Below are 25966 nucleotides of genomic sequence, written 5' to 3'. Positions count from 1 at the left end.
TCTGTCCCCTCTTTCCATGCCTGTGGTTCTATTTTGTTGGATAAGGACAATTGAATTAGAAGAAACTGAAGCAAAATAAAAGAAAAAAATGCAGATGACACATTTAAATATAACAGGATTGTTATTGCACACACAAAGCGTTAGGCAGGTGCTTTACAAATGAATGCTGCCTTCAGGCTAAATAATTGGTATCGTGGCCTCCACAGCCCAGGGAGTTGAGTACTTCTGCCTCAGGAGGGTTCTAGAAGGGGCCGATGAGCCTCAGGCCCATTAGCTACTGATACACACACTGAAGATAAACTCCAAAACCTATGTTGTCCCACATATACCCTGAAGACCAAGGAAAACCTCGGAGATACTAATGTATTCCCATTGGTTTCACTATTAATAGGTAAACATTATCAACCCATAGGGTTATAATATATATATATCATGAACTCTAGTCATAATTTGTCATGCAAGGTTTAAAAACATAATATTCTTTAAATCACTTTAGAATAATTGATTATTCTACCTGAAAATACTCAAAACCTGCTTCACTCAGCCAAGGAGCCCCCCTTTTGCCCAGGGGGTTCACAACACTGCGGCATCACCCCTTCTCTTTCCGGGAACTTTGGGCGCCTCTCTGTTTTGTCCCTAATTTCCAGATCCCCGTGGGCCATAGCCCTATCCTCTGTCCTACGGTCCAGGCTATTTTTAAAGCACATACAAAAGTTTATCACTGAGAAAAATATTCTATACAGAAAAAAAAACAACTATACCATTCTACCTCATTTACAAAGGCCAAGCTGAGTCCGATGACCAACTAAAAGGAGGTTATTTTTCATGCTCCCATTAAATAACTCCATGGAGCCTGTATCTGGGGTTAGCATCGTTTCAGGATCTGAGCAATCGTAGGTCCCGTGATGTCCTGGCCACAGAAGGTAGATCTGAAAGATGCAAAGGGGAAAAAAATATTAATATGACCCCGGGGAGGGGGGAGAGACATTGGTCGATCTTTTAAGTAAGAAGTTACTAGTATCTTGTAAACACTTTTGCAAATAGAGTGTTGATTAGATGATACTTCTCTTTAGTTGCAAAATTTCACGATGTACAGTTTTATACTAGTTGCAAATTTCAAATTATATATGGGTTTCAAACACCACTTCCAAAACTTAAACTATGCTTTAAGATGCAAAGAGAAAAATAATACTTACTCATATCCATATTTTCCAGATACATCTACCACCGTGTCTGCTCCCAACTTATTCTGAGACCTTCCAGAGGAATGGTCCTTCCAAATGAACTCGATGCTTGTAACGTTGCCAACATTGACATCCACGTCAATTAGTTTCGTGTAACTCATGCCCGGATGAAGTGTTCCACTGTGGACAGAAAGTAAGACTCATAATCTTGTCCTGGGTCGCTGCCATGCTGAAGTGAAAGGCACCTGCGTGTGTACCTTGGAAGAGAAATCTGTGTTTGCTGGCATTTTCTCGTAGGAGATTTATTCTTTCTATTCATCTAAGTCATTGTTCTCAGAAGAGCGTGGTTTCGAAGCTTGAGGGAAGAGTGAGGTACATGGGAAGCTGGACCAGTTGATTTGGGGGGAGGCCTAGACATACAATATCTCGATGAGGTCTCCATAGTGACAGTTCAGGTCTTAGCTTTGTAGTACCAGAAACCATATTTTATTGACATCAGGAAATAATGATACTGTCAATAATGGATAAATTCACCCCAAATTGATTCATAACTACAACACTGTTTATTGGTTTGTAATGGACAAATATTTCCTTTTATTAATGAGAATGTTCTCCTAGTCCTTCTCTGGTACCCTCTTTATCTTTGTCAAAAGAACTGAGAATCAAAAGATGTTTTGGTGGGCGTGGCGCTAGAGCAGAGAGAAGTGGATGACCTGTGGCCCGTGGCGCATTTTACCGGAGCTGACGCTAGAGCTTTCCTGTTCCGCTCTTTCCCTGTTCCTTTGGTAACTGATCGCCCATCTCCTCTAAGTGGGGCATAAGCTCCATGAGGGCAGGGCTGTGTCTATATCCCCAGCAATTAGAACAATTCCTGGCACACAGTAGGCATTTAAATGCTTCAGATCCAGACTTGAAGCTTGACTGAAGACTAGGCACAGGCTAGCTTACCAGGTCATTTAGCTGACTTCATTCTAAGATCAAACATTTAGTGTGAACCCCAAATGATTGATGGTTCTTAAAACAGGATCGGGTGACTACATAGCAACATTACAAACAGCTTCTTCACACATCAGAAGTACAGAAACGCCAAAGCACTCCCACAAGCCCTAACAAGGAATGGAACTGCATATGTGTCCCCACCTGGCCCAGACCAGGTGCCTTCCTGCAGGTCACCAACCACACAGCCTTGGACAGTGTGTCCTGGTCTCAGAGCCACAGGCACACGACTGTGTTGGGGGCTTACAGAGACATGAAAAACAGGTAGAAATGAGATGCTAAGCCAGGGCAGGGTATCTGGAACAAAGGAGCAGCAAAGGTGAAGACGAGCAGGGAAAAAATCACAGGGATCTATTCAACGCTGGGCGGTGCAGCCAGGGAAACCTCGGTGAGCTGGGGGAGACCTGGGTGAGCTGCGGTCGGGAAAACCTGGAGGAGAAGCAGCCACGCACAGCAGAGGTGGCCAGGCAGGTGCGCTGGGCCTGGGCATTAACCAGGATCCAGACGACACTGGTGACCCCACGTCTGCAGGCAGTTGCTCCAATGCAGCATAATGTGCAGACTCTGCCAGAATGATTGATCTGATGCATCCTTCACGTGGGAAAATAACCACAAAGCCTCTGCCCAATATTTGAAGGTGATGAAAGTCAAAGAGGCAAAACATTTAATCCATCGGTTTGCAAAAGGGTAACATCTACTTAGTGTGTAATGTTAATTCTAAAATGAATTACAGAATTATATAATGAAAGGGCAATATGTAATACAAAGTTCTAAAGGCTGATCAAAGCAAAGATTAAAGGAAACTTGAGATAGAAGGGGACTGTAGCCCTAGACACACAGGTGACTGTCTCTACTGAGAGATTTGTACCTGTGACTGTCCCAACATATGTCTTATATCTGTGGGTACCACCAAGGTAGCTTATTAGAAGTTTGGAAATTGATATAAATGTCTTATTTTATAAGTCATTTGAAACCTCCGCAAATAAAAATATATGCCAAATTTTATAATATTAGAAGGATAGAATAACAAGATAACAAGAATAACAAGCCTGTCAGCTTTTTCCTACTTGCTTTATTATCTAGATCAGTATTTTCATGGTATCATTTCCTAACATTTTCTGTTTGTAGCTGGAACTGTGGAGAAAATATGTACTGTGATTTCTGTTTTATATCTGGAAATTATGAAGCAAAAGGGCAAGTCAGAGGTAGCATGACAGACTGGTGTTACAGGAAAACACCAGGCGGAGCTGCTCGCCGAGCCGTCACTCACCTGGCCACCCCGAACTCCGCCGTCTTCCCAGCTGTTCCTCTTACACGGAGAAAAATGCTCCCTTGAGTGGCATTGTTTCCGCTGAGTCTGACAGACAATTTGTGCCTCCAGCCTTGAAAGAAAGAAAAACAGAGGGTTAAACATGTGCGAAAAGCATGACAGCCTGAGCATTTAACATACAGGCAACTTTGTAACTTTCAGCAGCGTACAAGGGGAACAAGGCTGTTGACGTTCATGAAAAAAAAATTCAACTTTTGATAGTTTGAGTGAATTTGGTGAAAAACCATGTTTAAAAATACATATAAGAGTTCACATTCCCATTTTCCACAAGTCAGTGGTTTCACGATATTTTACAAAGAAAATCCTACAATTTTCCAGGCACTTTAGGACTTTTTAAAATGGAAGCTGCGCGTCTTCTTCCATTCATTTCCTTTGTACTCTGCGGCGTGTGTTCCCATCCACAGCCAGGTTTTTCATAGGCCAGAGTCTGACCACGGACCCAGAAAAAATCTAGAAAAGCCATTGGGCAGGAAGCTCTGTGCCATGCAATCAGTTTAGAGGCGAAGTGAACTGTCTCGTCCTCTCCTGCAGGGGGCGTGCTAGCGATGCCCCGGTGGAACAGGTCTGGGTGGGCACAGACCCGCCAGCAGGATTAATCCCTTGCAAATGGTCAAGTGTAACATTTTTAAAGTCGTAGAGCTAAACAGATTTTTCATTCTGAACTCTGTAATTGTTGCATGCTTTATAACACATTGGGGAAAAAAGGAATTCTTCAAGTTGTTTGGAAAGTATTGGGAAGGGGAAAACCCTTCCAGAGAGAACTTCCAGTTCGTGAGTCATTGCCCAAGAGCTCTCTTTCCTTCCTCCGCCCGGCCCACAGCAATGAGGCTCCCTCCGTCCCTTCTCCAATGACACCACTGTCCCCAAGCTCGCCAGTGGCGAAATGCATGCTTCGTCCCATGAACCCCTTCGGGCCCTGCCTCCTTTGACCTCTCAGCACACTGGGTGCAGGGACTGCACCCCCTTCCTCCTCGTCTTTCTTTTCTCGGCTCCTTCACTGCTGCCCACACCGACTCTGCTTCTCCCTCTGTGCCCACAGCCATCTCCGGAGGCCGCGCCCCGCATCTCCAACCACCCAGAGGGCAAATCGTAAAGGCATCTCAAGGCCAGCACGTTAGAAAATGAGACCCTCGACATACTCCAGACCTGCTCTTTCCTTGTGTTACCAAGTTCAGAAACTGGCCCGCCATCCACTCAGCCAGCACCACCTTGACTTCTCCATCTCCTGCATCCCTCAGATCCATTCACCAAGCTCGTTTTTGCTGCTGCCTCTCAACCACCTCTCTGCTCTCTCCACGTCTCTTGACCTTTCTGCCCGGATTGCTGCAACAACTGTCTTTTCTCTTTCTTCTCCCAGCCTTGTCGAGATAAAATTTACACGTAACACTGGGGAACTTTACAGCGTATGACATGACGATTTGGTATACCACAGATACGGTGAAATGGCGACCACAATGAAGTTAGCCAACACACAGTGGGGACAGAACACTGCTCTAACAGGCCACTCTACCTCGCCCTGTTTCTGTCTAATCCATGCAGCAACTAACTAGTGCGGTTCTCCTAAAAAACACAGCCTGATGGTGCACAATTTCATGATCTGACCCATCTATCTCTTCAGCCGCATCTCATCTTACTCTCCTCCTGGTCTCAGCCCTCTCTGACCTTCACACAGTTCCTCTGCTAATGCTACTCCCCATTTCCTCCCCCTGCCTGTAGTCTTTCAGGAGGCAGCTCAGAAATCATCTTCTCTCAAGAGGCGCTCCTTGGTCTGGTTGTGGATGTTCCTCCTTTGTCTCCTACCACAAGGTTTGCTGAAGCTGAGGCTTTTATTTTTTCTTGGCTCTCTATTCTCCACGAGTCTACACTTACCCAGTTGTTCCTCTCTGCATCCTCAAAGTCTGCCCACCGCCCACTTACTTAGTAGGCCCTCAGTAAAAACTGTCAAAATTGAAAAGATAACTACCTTAAGGCATTACAATAAAACTTAGTTATAATACTTACGGGCAAATGGGGAAAGAGGCCCAGTGTTTAAAAAATAATAGGATCTATTAGGCTTCCTATTTGTGAGGTGAAATCTATCAGCAAAATGACCCATCGTCGGGCAGCCATCTTTGGGACAATGGAAGCAGTTTCCCTGGTGACAGAAAAGATGTAGTCAGAAATATAGTTAGAAATGCCTTTTGGTAAACACGATACAGTGTTAAACAGCAATAAATCTTTGGAATTTAAATAAAGTATATGCATTTAAAAATGACAAAGTTGCCCAACAGGCTCTCCCGCTTGTTTTAAAAGCAAAACAAAGTAAGACAAAAACTGACAGACAAAGAAAAATGGCCTTGTCCTGGCTGGTATGGCTCAGTGGACTGAGCGCGGGCCTGTGAACCAAAGCATCACCGGTTTGATCCCCTGGGTTGCAGGCCAGTTCCCAGTATGGGGTGTGCTAGAGGCAACCACACATTGATGTTTCACTCCCTCTTTTTCTCCCTCCCTTCCCCATCTCTCTAAAATAAATAAATAAAATCTTAAAAAAAAAAAAAAAAAGAAAAATGGCCTTTTAGAGAAATGGGTAAACAACGAGACTAGACAACCCACACAGAAAAGGAAACTCAGATAGTCAATACTCCGTAAAAAGATGTTCAATCTTGCTCGCTGTCAGGGATGTGCTAATTAAAACAACATGCAATTTCATACTCAGCAGATTTGCAAAAATTCAAACAACTGGCCAGTGTGAGCGCTGGGGAAGACACTGAGTGGGGGGTTCTCATGTGCTTCTGATGAGAATATTAATTCACAGAAACTGCAGGCAGCCCCTCGGTGCTGTCTAATAAAGATGGAGATGCGCATACGCTCTGACAATCTCACGCCTGTCACCCGTGTACGTCACCAAGGTACTTCCACCCAGGTGCACGGGAGACATGCGGAGGTGGTTGTGGCCAAACTGCTTTCAATGACAAACCACTGGAAACCATCAAAATGCACATTTAGTGGGCGAATGAATAAATAAACTGGGGCCAATTCCTACGGCCGATTCCTACAAAATAAATATATAGATCTAGCTACATCAATATAGATGTCAAATTTATAAAATTTAACCAAAAAAAAGCAAATCCAGAAAGATACTTATAGTATGCTACTATTTATTGGATATAAATCTGATTCATGTCAAATGCTGCTTTGGGGGAGGCAGCGAGGAAATGTAAGGAACTTAAATTCTTTAATTTTATTTGTATGTTTTAAAATCTAAAGCAAAACTAATGAGATGTTAACTTTAAAAAGTCTTGGGTGGTACTTTTTAAGTATTAGCAATTTTAGATTTATCTGTATATTTGGGCTAGAACTATAGTAAAACACCCCATGTAAACCTTCATTTTTAACATAGAAAAATTCTAACAAAAAAATAGTGACTCACGCATCCTGGGTGCTTACCAGGTGCCAGGCACTGTTCTAAGCCCTTTCTGTGCATTTCACTCAACCCATCCTCACAAAGTCCCTTATTATTCTAGTGTTTTTAGCCTCTCTCTTTTTTTTTACAGATGCAGAAAGTGTAGTGCAGGGAAGTTAAACAATTTGTCCGATGCTGCACATCTGGTAAGTGATGAAACCAGAACGTGGACTGGAGCAGCTTGATGCTAGAAACCCTCTTTATTTTATTTTATTATTTTATTTGGTTCTGTTTTATTTTTATGACTCTTTGGATAAAAACACCATAAAACATGCCAAGGAAATTGACTGTTCTCTAAGAGTGTGACTGTAACCTGCATCACACGGACCAGGAACCCAAGTTCCTCCAATCTGGCGGATGGACCCCCATTATCTCTGAATATACCTTGAGTCCAAGGGTCTGCTCCCACCTGAATAATAAATGCCAGGACCTCTCAGCTACTCAGAGCAGCATCTGGGTGGTAGAAGGGGGGAGTAGGGGGGAAGGATATTATAGGGGGACTGTCAGTGTTCGGCTGTCAAGCTTTCTGAGAACAGAAGTTCACCAGGGCACCTTCAGCACAAGGACAACTGGCTCAGGAAAACGAGAAAACAGCCTGAGGGCATCCACTCACCTTACTCTGGGACAGGAGAGAAATGCTAACTCCTGCCCCAACCCCGCACCTATTCACAAAGCGCTATTCCTGACCATGAACTTCAGATGGAGCCCTTCCATGTTTTTCTGCCCTGACTGAAGAGTGATCTCTGAACACAGGAGGGAAAATCTTTGCATTTCCCACTCCAAAATAGATTTTCCTTCTCGTTTTCGGAGTGATAACCAAATGAAAAATGTGCTCAGCTCAGATCTGGCACTGCGGGCTTCGTGACTCAAGTAAAATCAGATTTGGTATTTTGTCATATTGATCTCTCCGTGTGGAATGCCTGTGAGCTGTCTGTGCCCTAGTTCTGCTCTGTATAAATAATTAAACTTTAATAAAATAATTTTAATGTTCCAAGGGAACAGTAACATGTTTGGTTGCAGCTATCGACTGGTTCAGCTTTCTTGGGGCATTTTTGAAGATGACATTTAAAATATATACATAGAAAAATGTTTGCCCTGGACTTATTTCAGTCACACAATAGCATCTAATTACTGCATAACAAATGGCCGAAAAAGAAAAATTGGATATAATGTTCAAAAGAGCTGAAACAACCAGAATACAAATTGTTGGTTTACTTATTTAAGCCTTTCAGTGCCCTCAGTCGCTGCTCAGTACTCAGGACAGAATTTGCTATTTCCCAAAGTGGCGGGTGCCCTTTCTTTTTAAACCACAAACTCAAAGCCCTAATTTTTAGTTGGCTGATCATGCCTCAAAAAATGGCTTGCTAATTAAATTCCACTGCAAAATGCTTTACTTACGGCTTTAAAAGATTCGTAGGATCTGCAAGGATAAGCAATAAAGGCATCAGGGTTGAGAATGCTTTCCATATAAAAGCGGTGACTTCGGGCATGGTTGCAGTCGAAGAAGGAAGCCATTTCTGTGAAAACAATATACAATTAACTGGTAGCAACGAACGGGTTAACTGGTAACTGAGAGTATGAGCCACTTCTTTACATAAGTGACTTTCAATGACAGTGTCTTGACCTGCCGTCTAGACACTTGGATATTGCACATGTATCAATACTACATAGCATTTCCTCTGTGCCAAAGGATTCTTTGTGTGACTCTAAAGGGACATTCAAACAGGGCAAGGAAACAACTGCAAATGTAGATGACTCGTTGCTCTGACAGGAATACCCTCCAAACTCCCCAGATCTCTGGCGTTGCACTCAGAGCTTGGAGCAGCCCTGCGCATAGAGCATCTCCTTAGACCCATTACTCTTGTCTCCTTGTCTCTGCAGGAAGGACCAGATTCCCTCCTACTCAAACACTCGCAGCTGGCAATGTTAACCTGGGCACGCCTTCCGCTGAGCTTCCAGGTGCAACAGGTGGGAGGTGTTATCAAGGATGCTACAGAACAATTAGTTTTGTTATTGTTGGGCATAACATTATTGCCACCGGTATTTAGGATTATCGCAATAGTTAAGAAGATAGATCTAAATACACGTGTGCATTCTGAAGACTCTCTTCACCTCACGTAGCATTTTCACTGTATGGCATGCACTGTTGGTCCAGTGGCCTGCACTGCTCGGCTGAACTTTGAGAAACTAGGTTTTGGTTTCAGTGTAGGTGGTGGCACGTCATTACTCTCTGGCAGCAGCCTCCAGTGAAGCACTTTTTCCTAGGTCCTCGTCCTTCCGCAACACATGCCGCCATTCCCCTTGTTCAGGGGATGGAGCCTATATTTTCACCCCCCTGGGCTGCAGGCAAGTCTTGTGACTTGATTTGACCAATAGGAAGAGGAAGAACTGACATTGTGCCTGTTCTAGGGCCTTGGTCTTAGGAGACTTTCCAGCATCCATTCTTGCTCTTTTGGAACCCAGCCTCCAGGTTAAGAATCCAGGGTAACTGTTTGGGGAGGGAGGCCCTGAAGAATAACTTAAAGAGGAGAACAGGTACCAAGACCCTGGACGTGGAAGGCCACCTTGGGCCTCCCCACCCAGCCCAGCCCTCCGCAGGTCCCCTCCCATGAGTAACCCCACAGGACACGTGGCCAAGTAGAGTCTCTGTGGAGCTCAGCCTGAACCCTGAGCCTCGGAACCTTGGGCATAAAACCACTGCTGTTTTAGACACTATGGTTTGTTATGCAATTGGTAACTGAGACAGCAAAATTTAACAAATGCAATAATTGGTTATCCTTTTTCTAAATGGGGAATTCTTCTACATAAGGTCTCTTTATATACAGACTTATATTCATAATTAATTGTGATTCAGACAAGATAGTTCATTAGAATACAGAGAACTCTGAATTTTAAAAGTAATGAACTTTAAGTAATAAATATAAAACGGAATATCTTAAAATCTTAAAACTCACTTAAAGACCAAACATGATTTATAAATGTGTTTTTAATCCAATAGAGTTGCAGAAAATCTAATGTGTCAAAATGATAGCTTACAACAAATATACGTTCTACTTGAATTAATTCTTCACAGGATTTCAAATGCTGTGTGTATACATATTATACTTATATATTACTTATATATACATATATACTTAATATATACTTATATATTACTTACTATAATTATATAAAGGAGTCTTATGATCTATTTTATCCTAACAGGAAGGATTTCAAATCATAATATGGAAAATAAGAGAAGCAAGTTTTATATAGGCCTGTTTTGAATAAATATTGCTTATCAGTATCAGTGGGGCTGGCTTTAATTCTGACTTTGAGTATCCATACATTCTGATTTTTTTACATAGTCATTGCAAACAGGTACTTTTAATCACATTTCCTCTCTGAGAACAGATATTAAAGCTTTTGTAATTCATCTCCAGTGAAGAAGAAATCTGAGCTCCTCTCAACGGCACGGTTTATGTACTTTTCCTTCTATCAGCCAAATAGAAGCTCAAATAATTACATCATCTAGATATTCTGACTACGTGGGATTATGTGGTGAGATATGTAGAATCACCCAGATGATTATCATATCATCATACATGATTATATATCATTGTATGTTATATGTAATATGTTTTATTATGTACATGGTAATGATACAGAGACATGGGGAGGAATGGAATTCCCAAATAACAATTGTTTGGTGCCTTTTCACTAAGTGACCTATAGGGATGTTATTATTATTATTGGAAGCCATATTATCATAAAAGGTCTAGTATGATTTATTTCGCTTATGAATAATTTAATTTGTGATCCAGTGTGATTCTGTTAAAAAGTAGTCGAACCACTCCCCTCTTCTGCTCAAACCCCCCTTGCCTCCCAGCCCCTTGGAGTTCGAGCTGAGGTCTTCTCCAGCGTCCCCAAGGCCCTGTGCCTGCCGCCTCTGTCACTGCTCCCTTTCTGACCTCATGCCCTACTACTCTCCTCTTTCCCACTTCACTCCGCCACGAGCAAGCTCCTCACGGCCATGACCCTCCCAGGCAGGCTCCTGCCCCAGGCCCTTTGCACTTGCTATCTCCACCCCTCAGCCTGGAACGCTTTCCCCCAGGTATCCACTAGGCTAGTTCCTTTAGGTAATCTTTCCAGCAAGGACTCCCTGGCCACCCTATCAAAAACTCTCCTCTCCCCATCTCGCCCCACTCTCAGCAACACATCACAGCCTCATTCCAGGATTTATTTTGTTTCCTTAGCATTTATTCTGTTACTGTTTTTCTAGCAAACTAGACCATCAGCTTCATCAGAAAAAGATTTTTGTCTTTTCATTCCTACACCTGCTGTTCCTAGAATAACGCCTGGCACCTAGTAAGCACTCGACACACAGTTGTTGAATGAAGGGACCCTCCTTGTCTACGCTGAGTGACTACAATATGCTGGACATGCTGTGAAGCCCTGAGTATCCAAAGGCAACTAGACAGGAATACTGGCCTTGCAGATCTCACCACTAGGGGGAGCTCCGAGAGCGGGACTCTGGGTCTAAATTATATTTTTATATCATATCGTACTGTATTATACACAATAGGATGCCGATCCTGTACAAGGAAGGAGCTGAGTGAATGTGTAAATACAGCCTTCACATTTCAGAAAGTATTTACCTTCCTTGTAAGCATTGAAGTTAAATGTAAATAAAGGTGTGATTAAGTCATCACATCCTGGCATGTGTTTCCCTCCGTTTGGGTAAAAGTCAAGGTGTCCACAAGCGTTGATGGTGCCGGCACCTGAAACACAGGAAGAGCAGGACGAATGCCTCTGAAATTCTCCTCTTTGCACCAGTGTGGTTTCTGCCTGTGTTAACCACCTACCAAACTCAAAGAGGAAGCGGACCGCATTGGTGTGAATGACATCGACCAGGTCGGCGTCCGAGGGGTCCAGTCTGACCTCGTTGGGAGTGTTGTGGAAACACGGCCCGGCCGGGTCCAGCCCTAGAAAAAAGCACAATGCCTGTTGAACCGAGTCACGTCCTACTCCAGAGTACACTGACGGGGTTGCTGTTATGGAAGGGAAGATATCCGTTCACGTGTGCACTCACTGACACATTCAGCAATTATTTCTGAAGGACTCACTGTGTGTCAGGGGCTAGAGCATAACCATTTGGGGCCTGAGTGTGTTAGTGCACATGGATTTGAGCGCATCGGGGGGGGGTGTCAGCAGAGAGGGGTTAATCTCCTCTCAACTAGGAAAATCATGGATGCTCTTTACAGATTAAAAAAGAAACCTGAATCAGCCGAGCGGCCCCCAAGCTGTTGTCATTTATAGTCATCCATGACAACTGCCCGTCCTGTGCAGATAATTACCACATAGAATCTTACCATTGTCTTAAAATCCATCAAGTCAATGTTGTCCTAAACTAGTTTATTACAAAGTTAAGATCTTTCTTGAGGTCTCAGTTCCTTTGTTACTCAAGGAACATGATTATTTCAAAATCTAACCATTTAGAAAGAATATAAATTGCAACATCCAAATTAAGTAAATTCTTTGGGCATTCAGGGAGACTTAAAAAATTTATTGTTTTCTATTTACTCAACAGGATAATTCACTTGGCAGGGAAAAAACTGGAATTATATGGTATCTGATGTTTGAAATAAGAATTAAGAGAGAGACAAATCTTCATGGATTTATTGTAACCCGGTATGAATTTTTAATGCATGTAGGGCAACATTCTTCCCCTTAATTTATGGCTTAAATGCCCTACCGACTGTGTAGGCCCCATGAGGGTCTACCTTCAGAAACTGTGTGTTCTTCTCCCCCCCGGACTTGAAAACTTAGAGAAGGGGGGGACTTTCACCACCCAGTGACTTCAGAATAAAAACACCATCTCATTAGCCTAAATAGGAATGACGGGGATGGGCTGGGGGAGAAGCTGTGATCAGAGAGCTGGGAAACAAGGAAGCCTTCAGCAGGGAGCCCTGTTATATCAAGAGACTGCAGAGGCAAAATATTTTGAATCCAACTTGAAATGCTTCACTCTTTCTATAAAAAATATTTTTTAATTGAAATTTGAATTTGCAGCATATGTGTGTGCACCTACTATGTGCCAAGTTTGGGGTAGCGGGTGGAGTAAGAGAGGCTAAGTAGTTCAATGTCTATTGAAAATAACAAGCACATGAAATGACAAGACAATATTTGTATTTTCAAGTGATATATTTGTACAGGCAGGAGATACAATATTTGTAGAGTAGGAGATACAATATTTGTATTTTCAAGTATAATAGAGGCACATTGCAACGAGTCTGGGAAGCTCAGAGAATGAACCGTGCCTGAGGAGGACACGTTTGAGTTGGATCTTGGAGGACAAAGAGTGGATGTTCAGGGTGAGGGTCAAGAGCATGGAAGAGGCACAGACATAGGGAAAAACACGAGGAAACGTGAAATGTTACGGGACAAGCTAAGAAGCTCTAGGCAATGGGAAGTCTCAGGCAGTGGAGGGACCCTGCCTGTGTTTAGAGAGATGACGCCCTGGCAGTTCTTGGGAAGACTGGGCTGGGGCGCCAGCCATGATGGCCAAAGTCCAGGCGAGAGATAGAGAAGGCACAGGACAAGGCCAGGTCCTGGAGAGGCACAGGTGGATGAAGGAGACGTGGGACTTGTGGGCTGACTGTCGTGGGGGATGCAGAGGAGGGAGGGCCAGCCCAGCTGGTCCACGACGTAGCTGATACTTTGATCTCCATCCGTCTGACTCAATTGTCTTGGAAGTCAGAATGCAGGGAAGGGGTGGGATTAATTTTCATTCTCAAAAGCCTAATTCATAGTATAGGTCTTACTTTGTAACTTCTTTTTAGACTTAACAGTATACCCAGGGGTAATGTTAGACCTTGTGGCAGCAGGAACAGCACGGCACTGGCCTTAAGCACACCAGTCTGGTCCTGCTGGCGCACCCTGAGTAAGCTATGACCCAGCCATGTCACAGACATGCCTCTGGCACCATCGGTGGGCTCCTAACTCTTTCTTTGTATCTGCAGGAATGGAACTGCAAAGCCTGGGGTGTGTCATAATTCTTTCAATCGCCCCCTAGAGGAGGCCCATCACCTGCTCCCCATTACTTTGCCACTACAGACAATGCTGCGGTGAACAAATGCCCTTGAATGTGGATCTGCACACTCGTGCTCTGAAAGCAGGTCCGTCTTTCGGTTTAGGAGAGTCACATTGCCTCGTATTTTATACTTGCTTCTGGTGCTTCATTTGGTGTTCAGATACTTAATTTTGTGTGTAAAAAAGCAGGCACACAAATCCAAGGCCCAACTCACCGGTTATTCGCCCAAGGCCTGGCGTCCTTGACCCAGCTTCGCCCGCCAGATGGGCTCCCAAGCTGTGGCCGATCAAGTGCACTTTAGAGGGGGAATATCCAAACTGTTTCTGATGGGTTTTTCGAAAAAGAGAAACAGAACAAATATTTTTAAAAGAGCAGGCAGAGTGGCTTAAGTATGCATAAAATAAGAAAGGAGCTGGATGTTTCTCTCACATACAGGATGGGGACTAGCGAAGTGACAAAGCGACCCCGTGTCCACCCATGTCCTTGCCTGGTGGAAGGACAGCGCGCCAGGCGGGCCTGGAGGAATGCCTTCCGTCAGAGGCCCTCCCCTGTGCGAAGGGGCCTGACCGCCCTTGGGTGCAGGGCAACAGCCCAGGGACAGCACCTGTGGCTTCCGGCCCACGCCCGTCCTCCCGGAGACCCGATCCTTCCTGCATGGCCCAGCACGGGTCAAAGGCCACTCATTCGCGTGCTGTCAGCCACCTCACCCAGGGCTGCCTCCTTCAATTTAAGGATGCTCTTGAAAATGTCTGGGGTGACACGGGGCTTGGAGGGGCCCATGGATTAATGAAGACCCCAGGGTCAACGCAGAAGCTCACAAGAACTTGTGGCTGGTTTTTCTCCGATTGCATTCTTAAGTGCACAAAGACCCACTCTAACAGCCTCCTTAGGATCCACTCCCCCCCCCAACAGATGGGGGCAGGGGAGACGAGTGGGGGGACAAGGGGAGCACTGGGCTCCCTGATTCTTCTCCGGGCTGTTTCCTGACTGTGCCCCATGCTCCAGCATCACTGTCCCTGGCCTCCCATCTAAGCAGCCAATCAGGCCACTCTCGTCCCATTGCCTTGGGTTCGCTCGTAGCACGGTGCCTACACCCTGTCGGAGCAGACACGCTGTCCCGTTCGCCCTGTACCTTCAGTGCCCAGAATAGTGCCCGGCTCGCAGAAAGCACAAGGTTAAATATTTGTTGGATAAATGGGTGAACCCTCTTAAAAATCTGAAAGGGTCATAAATCTTTAGATTGTACTTGGCTGCATTTTATGGTAGGAAGTTACTTTCTATAAGGGTAGAGCATTTGGAAATTTATAAGTGTCTCTGGGTATATCCCTTATAAATTGCAAAATCTATTCTATTCATTTACATGTATATGTAAGGTGTATAGGTTAAAGAGTTTGTGCCTGGACTTGCGTCCAGACCTCATTCCCTGCCATGGAACATAATTTCTGTAAGAAAATGCACTTCACGTTCTCAACAAGAGGTATTTATAAGCTGGAAATGGTTAATCATCATTAAGGGTAGGTTTACAATGTGATGGAAACTAACAGCGATGGTCCTACAGGCAGATTAAGGTAATGACCTTGATCGGGGAGAAGGCCTGGGGAAGCCTTTGGTGAGGAGCCCGTGAAGGAACACTGCCACCATGTGGCGCTTTGTATAACTGCAGGCACTTGGACAAAACGTTACTTCCCTTTCCTGGCTCCCACACATGAATGCTTACTATTTCGCGTGTTCAGTACTTGTGTAAGCTAGCAAAAAGAACATACACTTGCCCCAAATTTTTGGTGTTATGATGCAGAACCAGTTAAACATAATTTACAAATGGTAACTCTTCTTACCACGAGAACATCAATAAAATAGGCCACCTCGGCTCCCGCCACGCGGAGGTTGTTCACAGCGTGGATGTACTCCAGTGAGCCGTTTATCCAGTCCACGTTAATGCAGTTCACGTCTTCCACTTTCAGCAGCACCTGGTATGAGGGGTTAGCGCAAGTGGTAAGAAACTAGGATGAAAGGAGACCAAAGCACCTGAATAATTGACTCGAGACGAATAACACAGGCAGCAGGGCCTCCTTCGCACCAGGCCTGGTGCTAACCCTTTTATGCATGTGAACTTATTCGATCCTCAGTTACAGATAAGGAAACTGAGGCAGCCAGGTTAATTAACTTGCCCGTGATCACAGGGCCAGTAAGCAGATCCATGGTATGAATTCAGACAACCCGACTCTACCACACTAGGAGGCCTCATAAGTAATTGCTTGCTATGTTAACCTGTATTTAATCTTGAGTGTAAGAGAGGAAACTTAATTTCTTGAAGTGAACTTAGACGTTTTTTTCCCTTAAATTAAACAAGAAATTGATCCTACCATTCAACTTTTTGGTGAAAGGTGAGAATGATCCAATAGTAATTTAGAAATACGCTCCCATTATAGCTTATGCAACCCATAATAAGTGAAAATAAGTGGGAAATGGGTCATTCATTTCAGGCTTTGGAACACGGACGGTGTGAATAACCAAACGGAGGCTTCACGATCATGCACCGATACCCCGCACAGGGCATTCACGTTACACGCAAACTTTCCAACTATGGGAGACTTTGCTCCCAACGTACGTTGCACATGTCTCGCTGCCATTTTCCATCCGATTTCCACCCAGGTATGTTGATGTGAGTCGTCCTGTCTGTGCTGAAGTGTGAGTCTTGGATAGTGAGATAATGAACCGCACTGATCTCCTGTTCCAAGTGAAAAGAGATTAAGGTGAAATAACAATTCAATTATGTAATATTTAGTAGAATCATTCTGAATCTGCTAAAAATATTTCACTAAATTTAATTTCTAACAACCTCCTTTCATACATTTTTACCAAAGAGATAGTCACTAATGCATATTGCAAAAGTGCAAAAAAGTTATTAATACATTATAAAATGCACTATACAAATTTAATCCCGAGGAAAGGAAATAACAAGTTTGGTTTTGAGGCAATGTTTCAATGTTGGGCCAGTTTCCGTCAGAACTTCAGTAAGCCCTGATGTGTGTAGTACTCCTCACTTGCCAATGTAACTCATGGGACTTGTCTTCTTCGAGACTTAGAAGCCTGTTACTAGGGTGGTGGCGTGGATCGTACACCCCACTTTATGAGTGAGGAATACAGGTTAGAATCTTACCACATGAAAGACAGCAGCATATTAAAGACAATTGTATCTGGTTACATTAAATATTCTTTTGTATTTCTTCTATTTTGTGGCCTTGGTTTTATAACCAAATTCTCAAAAGACTTTGAAATACTACAATTTTGTTATTAAGAGGAAGACTAACAAGCACAAGGACAAGCAATTCTCTAAGACAAAAAAAGGATGATTAGCAAATAGCGAGTCCAGCAACAGTGAACCTTATCCCCGAGAAGCCGCACATGTAGGCACCTCTGGAACGTAAACACAGAGCCTGTCACTAGCTGCCTGTCTGAACGCTGTTACATCATTAATCATACAACTTGCTGGTTGAAGTGTCTCCAAGACTGTAAACACATGGTAAGAATCAGAAGTTGGTTTACATGGTAATTACAATAGGGCTGACACGCTTATCAGTTTATGGGTCAGGAATTGTTCAAAGAACTTTATAGGGGAGCCCATTTACCCTTTGCAACGCAGTGAGGTAGGTACCAATTTAACAAACCAGGAGAGGGGGGTGCAACAACAGATGCCAAGGCACTTGTGCAAAAGCACTGTAGCTAATGAGCGTTGAACGGGGTTAAAATATGTGCTCAGTCGCCGGGCTCTCAGGCTGTGAGGGGATGACAGTGTTCCCTGCTGATGGGGCCCAGACCAGATGTGGGACCTGCCAAGGCAGGTAACAAAATCAACTGTGTGCAGGCTCTGTTGGAAGTGTGTCTCTACTAAGTAATGGGATGCAAGGGCAAAACATTTGTCCATCTCTGCGTCTAAAAGAACCCAGAAGTCCATTTCAGCTCCAGCTGTAGCCCCCTAAACACCTACTATATTCCTGTTTCCACAACCAAAAAACCCACTTCAGGGAGGGATTTAGTAGAAAAATTTGTTTGGTCTTTCCCTGTCAAGAGAACAGTCGGAAGAAAGGGGGTCCTAAGCGAGTGGCCATCAGACAAATATTGTGGGATCGGAGCACCCTCCACTGTCACGAGAGCCACTGAGGAATTTAATAAAGGAGGGAGGCAGAAAAATGTGTTGTTCACTTTTCATTCCATCTGCGACACACCCGTAAGATGGCACAGTGACCTAGACAGTGGGGAACACCACACATTGTGGAGTTGAAACAAGGCAACTGGGATTCTGCTGCCCCAAGGGCAGAAACTAAAAAAGGTGTCAGAACAGGCTATCCAGAGAAAGGGCTACTTAAAGCGTCGATGGTCAGCAGGGTGCCACACCTTTCCTCTGAATGCTCTTATCTTGGAGGTGTCACGGAGCCTCGTTGGCAGGAGACCAACCCCTTCCATGACTGCTGACTACCTCACAGGTGATCTCAGTTCCAGTACGTCAAAAATAGTCACCGCTTAGGTATGTTCCAGCCTTGACAGTGGCCATAGGCACAGAAACCACCATAATTATGCAAGAAGAACATCACTCAGGTGTCTGCACCGGCCACTCAGGTAAAGAGTCATGGGTTCGAGGGGGAAGTGGGTCATGTTATCCTTGCAGAAAGGTGACTGTGAAGACCTCGGACTCTCCGATGACTACGTCCATTGCACCATGTCCCCCGGAACGTTCCTCCCTCTGGGAAAAGAGGATGTTAAACCTTTGCACGTCCACTCCTACGTGCTCATAAACAAAGGCAGGCAAAGCATGTTGTATAGCATCTGGGCCAAGCCTATGGCCATCCTTTTTGGTTTGTAGTGTAACACCTTGGGTCCATCCTGTGTCCTAGCTGTTGTTAAAAAACACTGTAACAAAGTAACACCTGCAGGCTCTCAGTGCTTAATGGACAACTTTTACATGGTCAAAATTAAAGTGTATTAACTTTGGTAAGACTCAACTTCTTGGGATTTCATCTCTCAAGTTTGGTAAGGAGCCAGCAGAATTATCTTTTTTGGTTCCAGTCATCTAAAGATAATACAAATTTGTTTAATAATGCTCCAAATGATAGAGCAATTAAATTATTTTACATATGTTAAGAATGTTGGAATTATGGAATGAAGTTATTTTGTCATTTTTCAAAAAAAATGTAGCAACACTGTAGCAACACACCCTTGGGCTTCTATGTACTACAAGACTCAGGTCGAGTCTAGTTTGTCACATGTGGGTCTCTCCAACGGAAAGGCGTGGAGGGGACCCGAGAAATGCTGCTTGTCGGGTTGCTTTATTAGGGACGTACTGGTTTTGGATGTTCTCTTCAATGCCTGCAGGGCCCAGCCTTGCCTTAAGACCAGTCTTCTTCGTCTTCCGTGTTAGTGCCTGTGCTCTACAAGGTCCAAGTGCATGACCACTGTGCAGAAGCACGAAGGACCAGTGAGTCCTATGAGGACTCAGGGTCAAGAGCAGGAGATGTAGTTGGCCCTGAATGCACACATACCCAGGAACTCCTAAACCGACAAAGGCACTCCAAACGTCTGTATTCAACATAGGTTTTCGGTCTTTTAGAAATTATGGTAAAATACACATAACATAAAAGTTAAAGAAAATTGTGTTGCATTTTTCCATTCCTGAAAATTTACCATGTAAACCATTTTTACACATGCAGTTCAGTAGCATAAACCAGTCTCGATGTTGCGTGACCATGACCTCCATCCCTCTCTGGAACCTGCCCGTCATCCCACCGTGAAATTCTGTGTTGTTAAGCACTGATCCCATGGCGCCCCACCCCTCACCTCTAGGGATTACCCTCCTACTTTCTGTCTCCGTGAATTCGGTCACTCGAGGGACCCTGTCCAACTACAGTCATACAGCATTTGTCCCTGTGCATCTGGTTTATTTAATTTAGCAACATGTTTACAAGGGGTATCCATGGAACAGCCGCTATCAGAACATTTCTTTTTACAACTGAGTAATATAAAAAATCAAACTTTCGATAACATTTTCCTTATAAGTTTCTCTGTACTCACAATGAGGACTCTGCTTCTTTGGTGTCCATAGAGTTGTCACCTACAGAGCAGGTGGCACGTGTGTGTCTGGGAAGCAGACGGCTACAAAGCGGATTGTGTTGCATGAAGTGCAGGCAGAGCGGAAGGCTGTCTCAGCTGGCGAGGCCAGCCTTGCACGCGACGGGCCCCATGGGAAGCCAGCCTCTGGGTCATGACACAGCAGAGACCGGAAACCATTTCACTGTGGGGAGTGTTCCTTCTCCGACCCCTTTCCCTCCTGCTCCCTAAATACAGATGCTTCACGGTTGGGGCGGGGGCTAGTCTCCTGCTTCTCCTCTGTCCCAAGACTGCAACTGTTCTTTGGGTTTCAGCTTTCACCTCTGGGTAAAAGGCTCTGAACCCCTTCCCCAGCTCTGCACTGGCCCCTGAGGTATAGGACGAAAATCTCCAAAAGCCTGCCCCAGCCTGACCTGTCCACAGTGTAACTCATTCTCGTTCACCCCCGAACGTTCGGACGAGAGGGTCGTTAGTCTTCCGATCACTTCCGATCACTGGGACATGTGAAGTCCCAGGGCAGCTGACGATGTCGATCGTGTCGGTTGTCTGGTGTCACGTTCACAGCGGGACCCCGGTTCAGCTCGTGCCCTGTGCCTGATCCACTGCACTAGAGCCTTCCACCCACGGAACTCCACTCCGTGGTCACGGAAACGCTGTGTGCACCGACCGACGCGGCCGCCCCCGGCCACGCGTGGCTATCAAAGGTGGAGGATGTGGTGCTGTCACTCGGCAGTTTTCACCTCGTGGCACACATACGCCAGTTACTAAAATCCTGTGGCACGCCAAAAACTGTGTTTGCTGCTGATGTGACCAGAAATAGGTATAATCTTGCCTCATTCACACTGGGTGGCGAGTGGCTGTGTAGCCGGTGTCATTTCTTTCACTCCACAATCTCAGGCAAAGGAGGTCAGTGCCCCTGACTAAATAGTCAGATTCTGCGTGTTTTAGAAATTCTTGTGGCTCACCACCTGACCATCGCTGGTGTAGCCGATGAACTGAATTTTTAATTTCATTCCATTTTAATACCTGCACGCAGCCAGTGGCTACTGGGTTGGATGGCACAATATGGAGGGGTCCGGCTGTCACCTCCAGGCTTTCGGAGGGTACACTCCACTCAGCCAGGGTAACTGTCCTACAGCCTCTTTGAAAACTCTCAGCGGGGCTCCGGGGGTGAAATCCAAAGTCCATGGGGAGCAGTTACGTGATTCCTTTCTGTCTGCTTTGCTAACCAACTCTACCTTTGATGACCTCCTTTCTGTCCCTAGTCAAACCCAGCATTTGTCCACGTCACTTTCTTTGTCATCTCCCTGTCTGCGTCTCCATATAAGGACCCTGACCATCCTCAGGACACACCTCCAATGCGTGTCCCCTTCAAAGCCTTTCCCAGTCCCCATCTTCACCCCCCAGGGGAAGGCAAGCCCCTCCTCACTGTGTTCCCGGAGCTTAGACCCATTGCGGTAAAGGCACGGGTTTCTACTCCTGTTCCCCTAATACAATACACTTCAGGCAGCGTCTTGCTTACTCAATCCAGTACGAGTACTGAACAGGTACTGTGGCTGGATCCCAGCCTCGCCTGTGGAAGGCTCTCCGTGTATTAACTGGGCAAAATACCAGATTGACCGCATATGAAACATATTCAGAGGCATTTGCATATTTAAATACTAGGATAAATAATATGAGAAGAAAACCTGGCTCACAATTGTAAAAATAAATCTTGTACTTGTCTTGAAATCAATAGTTTACACCAGCACAGGTTACCACATCTGCTGTCTATATCCGTGGCCACAGCTTCTGTTTTGGAATAATCTATCGTGAAGGCCGAGAGTTGGGTTACCTGAGAGGCTGTGGGGTTGCTTCTCGTGTAGAGCAGGAAGCGGGTGTTTACCTCCTCCGGTGGCCAGGGCAAGCCCGCGAACTGCCTTGACAGAGTCCCAGTCCATGGTAAACCATCTTTAAAGCACCCCACCCTTTCATAGCAAACTTCTTTTCCTGCAACAAGAACAGGGGGTGTCGGTGGAGTGGGAACCAGGCCCACAGAGGGGCTGTGTTTCCCACTCTGAAGGTTAATTGAAATCAGTCTTTAAGTCAAACGAGTCTGTCTCAAGGAGCGTCTCTTCAAAATATACCCTCTCCTTCCCATTTATGACCATGACCTTGGAGATTGCAATGCGGCAGATGAGAGAGCACGGGCTTTGGAATCAGACACTCCTGGCTTTGGGCGATTATTTCAATCTATTTTTTGAGTCTCATTTTCCTCCTCTGCAAAATGAGGATCACACCGCTTACCTTACAGCCTTGTCATGAGCGCCGAGCGACCTACAACACGGGAAGCCCTTGTGAACGGGCTTGAAACGCAAAGTGAGGTGCTGAGCTTCTGCCTTTTCTTGTTGGGCTGAAAGCGCTTGATCAGAGGGGTCCCATCCCCAGAGCTTAGGCATCTAATGTACCTTTCTTGAGAGCATAAATGAGAGCAAAGTCTCATGAAGCTTTAGCCAAATTCCTTCTTTCTGGCGCTAACTTTACCCATCCCTAAAATGAGGAACCTTGAGGAAACCCAGGCTTCATTACTTCTGTCATTCACTGACTCTAATTTGTTCCGCCACGCTGACCTTTTGTTTTCATTCATTTAATACTCAAAAACAAATAACTTCATTTCAGGGTGTTTTATGGAGGGATAGATCAATTTATTCAATCATGGTTATAATTTACAATTATTTATCCACTTTGTGATTGAATTATTTATTCAATTTAGTATTATTTATTACATTTATTATAATCTATTTACTTCATGATCATTTCTTAGTTTTTGTTAAAGCTGTGTGAAGACTTGAATTTGAGGATTTTCTTTCATCGCTTAATAAAAAATACTAAATAAGCCTTTAACTCTCCAAGCCACCAACTTTTAACTTAATTTTAGGAGACTTCGCATTCTCAAGAATGAGATTCCACGTAAATGTAAAGAGGCAGAGTAGAAAATTAAAATTATTTTTTAAATCAAATAAACGCTTGTACATTGCAAACAACTGTACAAATGGGCAGCGTCCCTGCCCACCCCTGCCCCCAGCCCTCTTCCCAGAGCCAGCCACTTAAAATGTAAGTTCCTGTGGTCCCCCCACATATCTGTAAAATGTGCTAACACAACCGAGTTGCAATTAATTTATCAGCTTTAGTCACCATGATCTATTACCTTGTTGCAGTAATAAATGAGGGTTTAAGCCACCTACTCAGCCAAAATCAGGACAAGAGACAGAATCCACACCAGTTATTTTAACTGTGTGAGTCTAATATAATGATGGTTATGCATCAGGCTCTTTGGAGAACTGAAGACAACAGGGGCCCCTGTGAGCAGCTGGGAGGGAGTAGCTGCAGGGAGCAGCCACGAGCGCCAAGGCGAGTGGAGATGTGGAAGAGGTTGAGTTATTCAGAAGTGGAAACTTGAGGGCAGGGCTGTTGGGTTGGGGAGGGGGTGCTGGTTCTCCAGAACTGAGGTTTGGGCCCCTGAGGTGGGGTGCTAACTCGCTATGGCTGGCATCATTGTGCGGTGGAACCAACGCCTGCTACTGGAATGGCTGTACTGGAGTGAGAAGCCACTGATGGAAACATGCCGACTGGAACCAGGAGCAAACAGGAAGGAAGACCTCCCTTCTGCCCCCAGGAGCATCCGTGTCCCCCAAGGGTCCCACTGACAGTGTCTCTGAGGCCATGGCTGAAATAATCGCCCTGTCCCAGTGCTAGCAAAGCAGTGGCTACTTGAAGCCGAGGGACAAGAGCTCAACCAACAGCCAGCCCGTCCTGCCCTCCACTTTTCCTCAACTCCTTCTCCTGCACCATCAGCAACACTGTTTCCAGCTCATTTATTGACTTCCGCTGCAAACTTAAACAGTAATCTTCGGGTTAGGTAGTCCATACTTCGTGTTCCTGTAAACCTGACTCCCTGGCTTTGCAACATGAACTTGAAAGTGCGGCTGCCTCTCCCTGCTGTCCTCCCTTTCACCTTCCCAGGTGTGTCAGCTGCACTTCTGCTTTCACACCGTCAACACTGAGAACACTCTGACTTTGTTCTGTAATCGTAATTAAGTCCTCCATGTTTTATCTGTAGGCTGACTCCACAAATAAATAAACAGAATTTATATGATTATGACTAGACAAATATTTTTCCTTCCGGAGCCAGCTAGCGTGCTATAATTATATTTCCTTCTCCACACGTCCGTTGCTCAGATTCCAATCCCTTCAAAGGAGGATATTTGCATGAATTATCTTTTCTTACATGTGGATTGCTCAAGGTCAGTGTCATTTTAGTTTGCTTCCTATTGGAGTCATGGCTTTCTTGTGCCAGTTTTGTTTTCCTGGTTTCTCTGGTTGCCTTTGTTTTTCTCTTGTTGGAATTGTAAACATGCCTCCTTCAATACATCCCTCATTCAGCTTCCCACCAATACACCTCCTGCCTGCAATCCACTCTGTTTTGTCTTTTGAAGCATACATATAGCCAGCTCCAGTTTGGATCAATAATTTCACATTTGAATTTTGCCTTTCTAATACCACCTTCAGTTTTTCCTAGAAAATCCAGCTGCCTTTAGTTTTTTCATTCCTTGGCTTTACCCCTAAGTTCTCAACTACACTATCTGGTCTATGGAAGAGAGTTTGGACTTTGAAATGAAGACTGTTATTAATGTTGTATGTTTTCTATGTTTGTAACTTACCAGGATTATTGGTTACCATGATTTTTCTCATGAGGAAATACCATAAAGGGGGCATAACGTTAGAATAAACTAGATGTGATGCCAGAGACTAACATCGTAGGTACTAAAGCTCCTTAGGAAAAAAATAACATGTTTGCTATAAAATTGGACCACTAACTTAATGGCAAATATAGCAAAGGATAGGTACAATACTGAACTTGGGTGGTAAGAGCAAACAAAACCAATAACTAGCACAGAGTCAATGCATGAGAAGACCACAACATAAAGAACACAAACCAATGAATATTGAGTTCATGTGTAAGAAATGTCCACAGACCAATATTCCTTCTCAAAAGTCATAACACAAATGGAAAAAAATAATGTGGAAGTTCCAATCAGCATTAACCACTTTGTTCATTCACTCATTCATTCAAACATTTATTGAGCATCTAACTGTGAGTCAGGTACTGAAATCAGAAATGTGCGTTTTCTCATTTACTGTCACAAATCCACCTTGGAAGTGAAGAAATTAAGGCTTCAATGGGTCAGTTACTTGACCAAGGCCAGTAAGTGGCAGATCAAGGAGCCAAGCACAAGACTACCTGGAAACTTCGATATTATTGGAAACAGATGCTTCACAATGGCTCTTCAGATTCATGCAGTATTACAAAATCGACGCATTTTCCTCAGATAACTTTATGACAAATGAATCAATATATAAACGGAACCCACAGTTCAAAGCCCATGCCAATTACATTTGGGATGTGAATACACTCATTTTTAAGGAATTTATTATAAGTTATGAGGCTTACCTGTTGATGTGCCAAAGAGTAAGAATGTAGCGATCCAAATTCCGAACATCTAAGTCGATTTTTAAAAATCACATAAAATCTTCCTGAAGCTTTTTACTTGTGAAGTCACCTTGCTATAAAATATTCAGCAGTTTTCTTCAAAACGACACCACTCACTGTTGAAGCTGCAGATCCAGAAGAGCACAGGGCTAACAGCACCTTGAATTCCAGGCCCCGCAAAGTGAATGTATCATAGCCAGACACCCACATTAAGAGAGATAATTAGCGGGGTGTGTCTTGCGTTGTATACTGGTAATTAATTGTATGACATTTTTCTGTTTCATCATTAGTAATATTTTGGTTAGGCATG

The 25966-nt window shown here is 44.4% G+C and overlaps 1 protein-coding gene across 1 annotated transcript; it reads right to left on the bottom strand.

The window, feature by feature from the left end:
* Nucleotides 1-865: 865 nt before the first annotated feature.
* Nucleotides 866-25666, bottom strand: PNLIPRP3 (pancreatic lipase related protein 3). The gene is made up of 12 exons (XM_037132835.2): nt 25618-25666; nt 21961-22115; nt 16633-16752; nt 15860-15991; nt 14239-14347; nt 11797-11916; nt 11590-11712; nt 8351-8469; nt 5512-5644; nt 3451-3562; nt 1197-1364; nt 866-929 (listed from the first exon to the last, which is right to left on the bottom strand). The coding sequence occupies exons 1-12, from the start codon at nt 25664-25666 to the stop codon at nt 866-868; spliced, it is 1404 nt and encodes a 467-aa protein (XP_036988730.2).
* Nucleotides 25667-25966: the final 300 nt, after the last annotated feature.

Source organism: Artibeus jamaicensis, unplaced genomic scaffold (genome assembly GCF_021234435.1).
Source record: "Artibeus jamaicensis isolate MK-2021 breed Jamaican fruit bat unplaced genomic scaffold, CSHL_Jam_final contig_490, whole genome shotgun sequence".
NCBI lineage: Eukaryota > Metazoa > Chordata > Mammalia > Chiroptera > Phyllostomidae > Artibeus > Artibeus jamaicensis.
This window is presented reverse-complemented; position numbering and strand designations above follow the sequence as displayed.

Coding starts and splice junctions, on each gene's coding strand:
- PNLIPRP3 (XM_037132835.2), bottom strand. CDS start 25,666: ATGTTCGGAATTTGGATCGCTACATTCTTACTCTTTGGCACATCAACA. Junction 16,753..21,960: donor GCAACCCCACAGCCTCTCAG/GTAACCCAACTC, acceptor CACTTGGAACAG/GAGATCAGTGCGGTTCATTA. Junction 1,365..3,450: donor GCGGAGTTCGGGGTGGCCAG/GTGAGTGACGGC, acceptor TTCTGTCCACAG/TGGAACACTTCATCCGGGCA.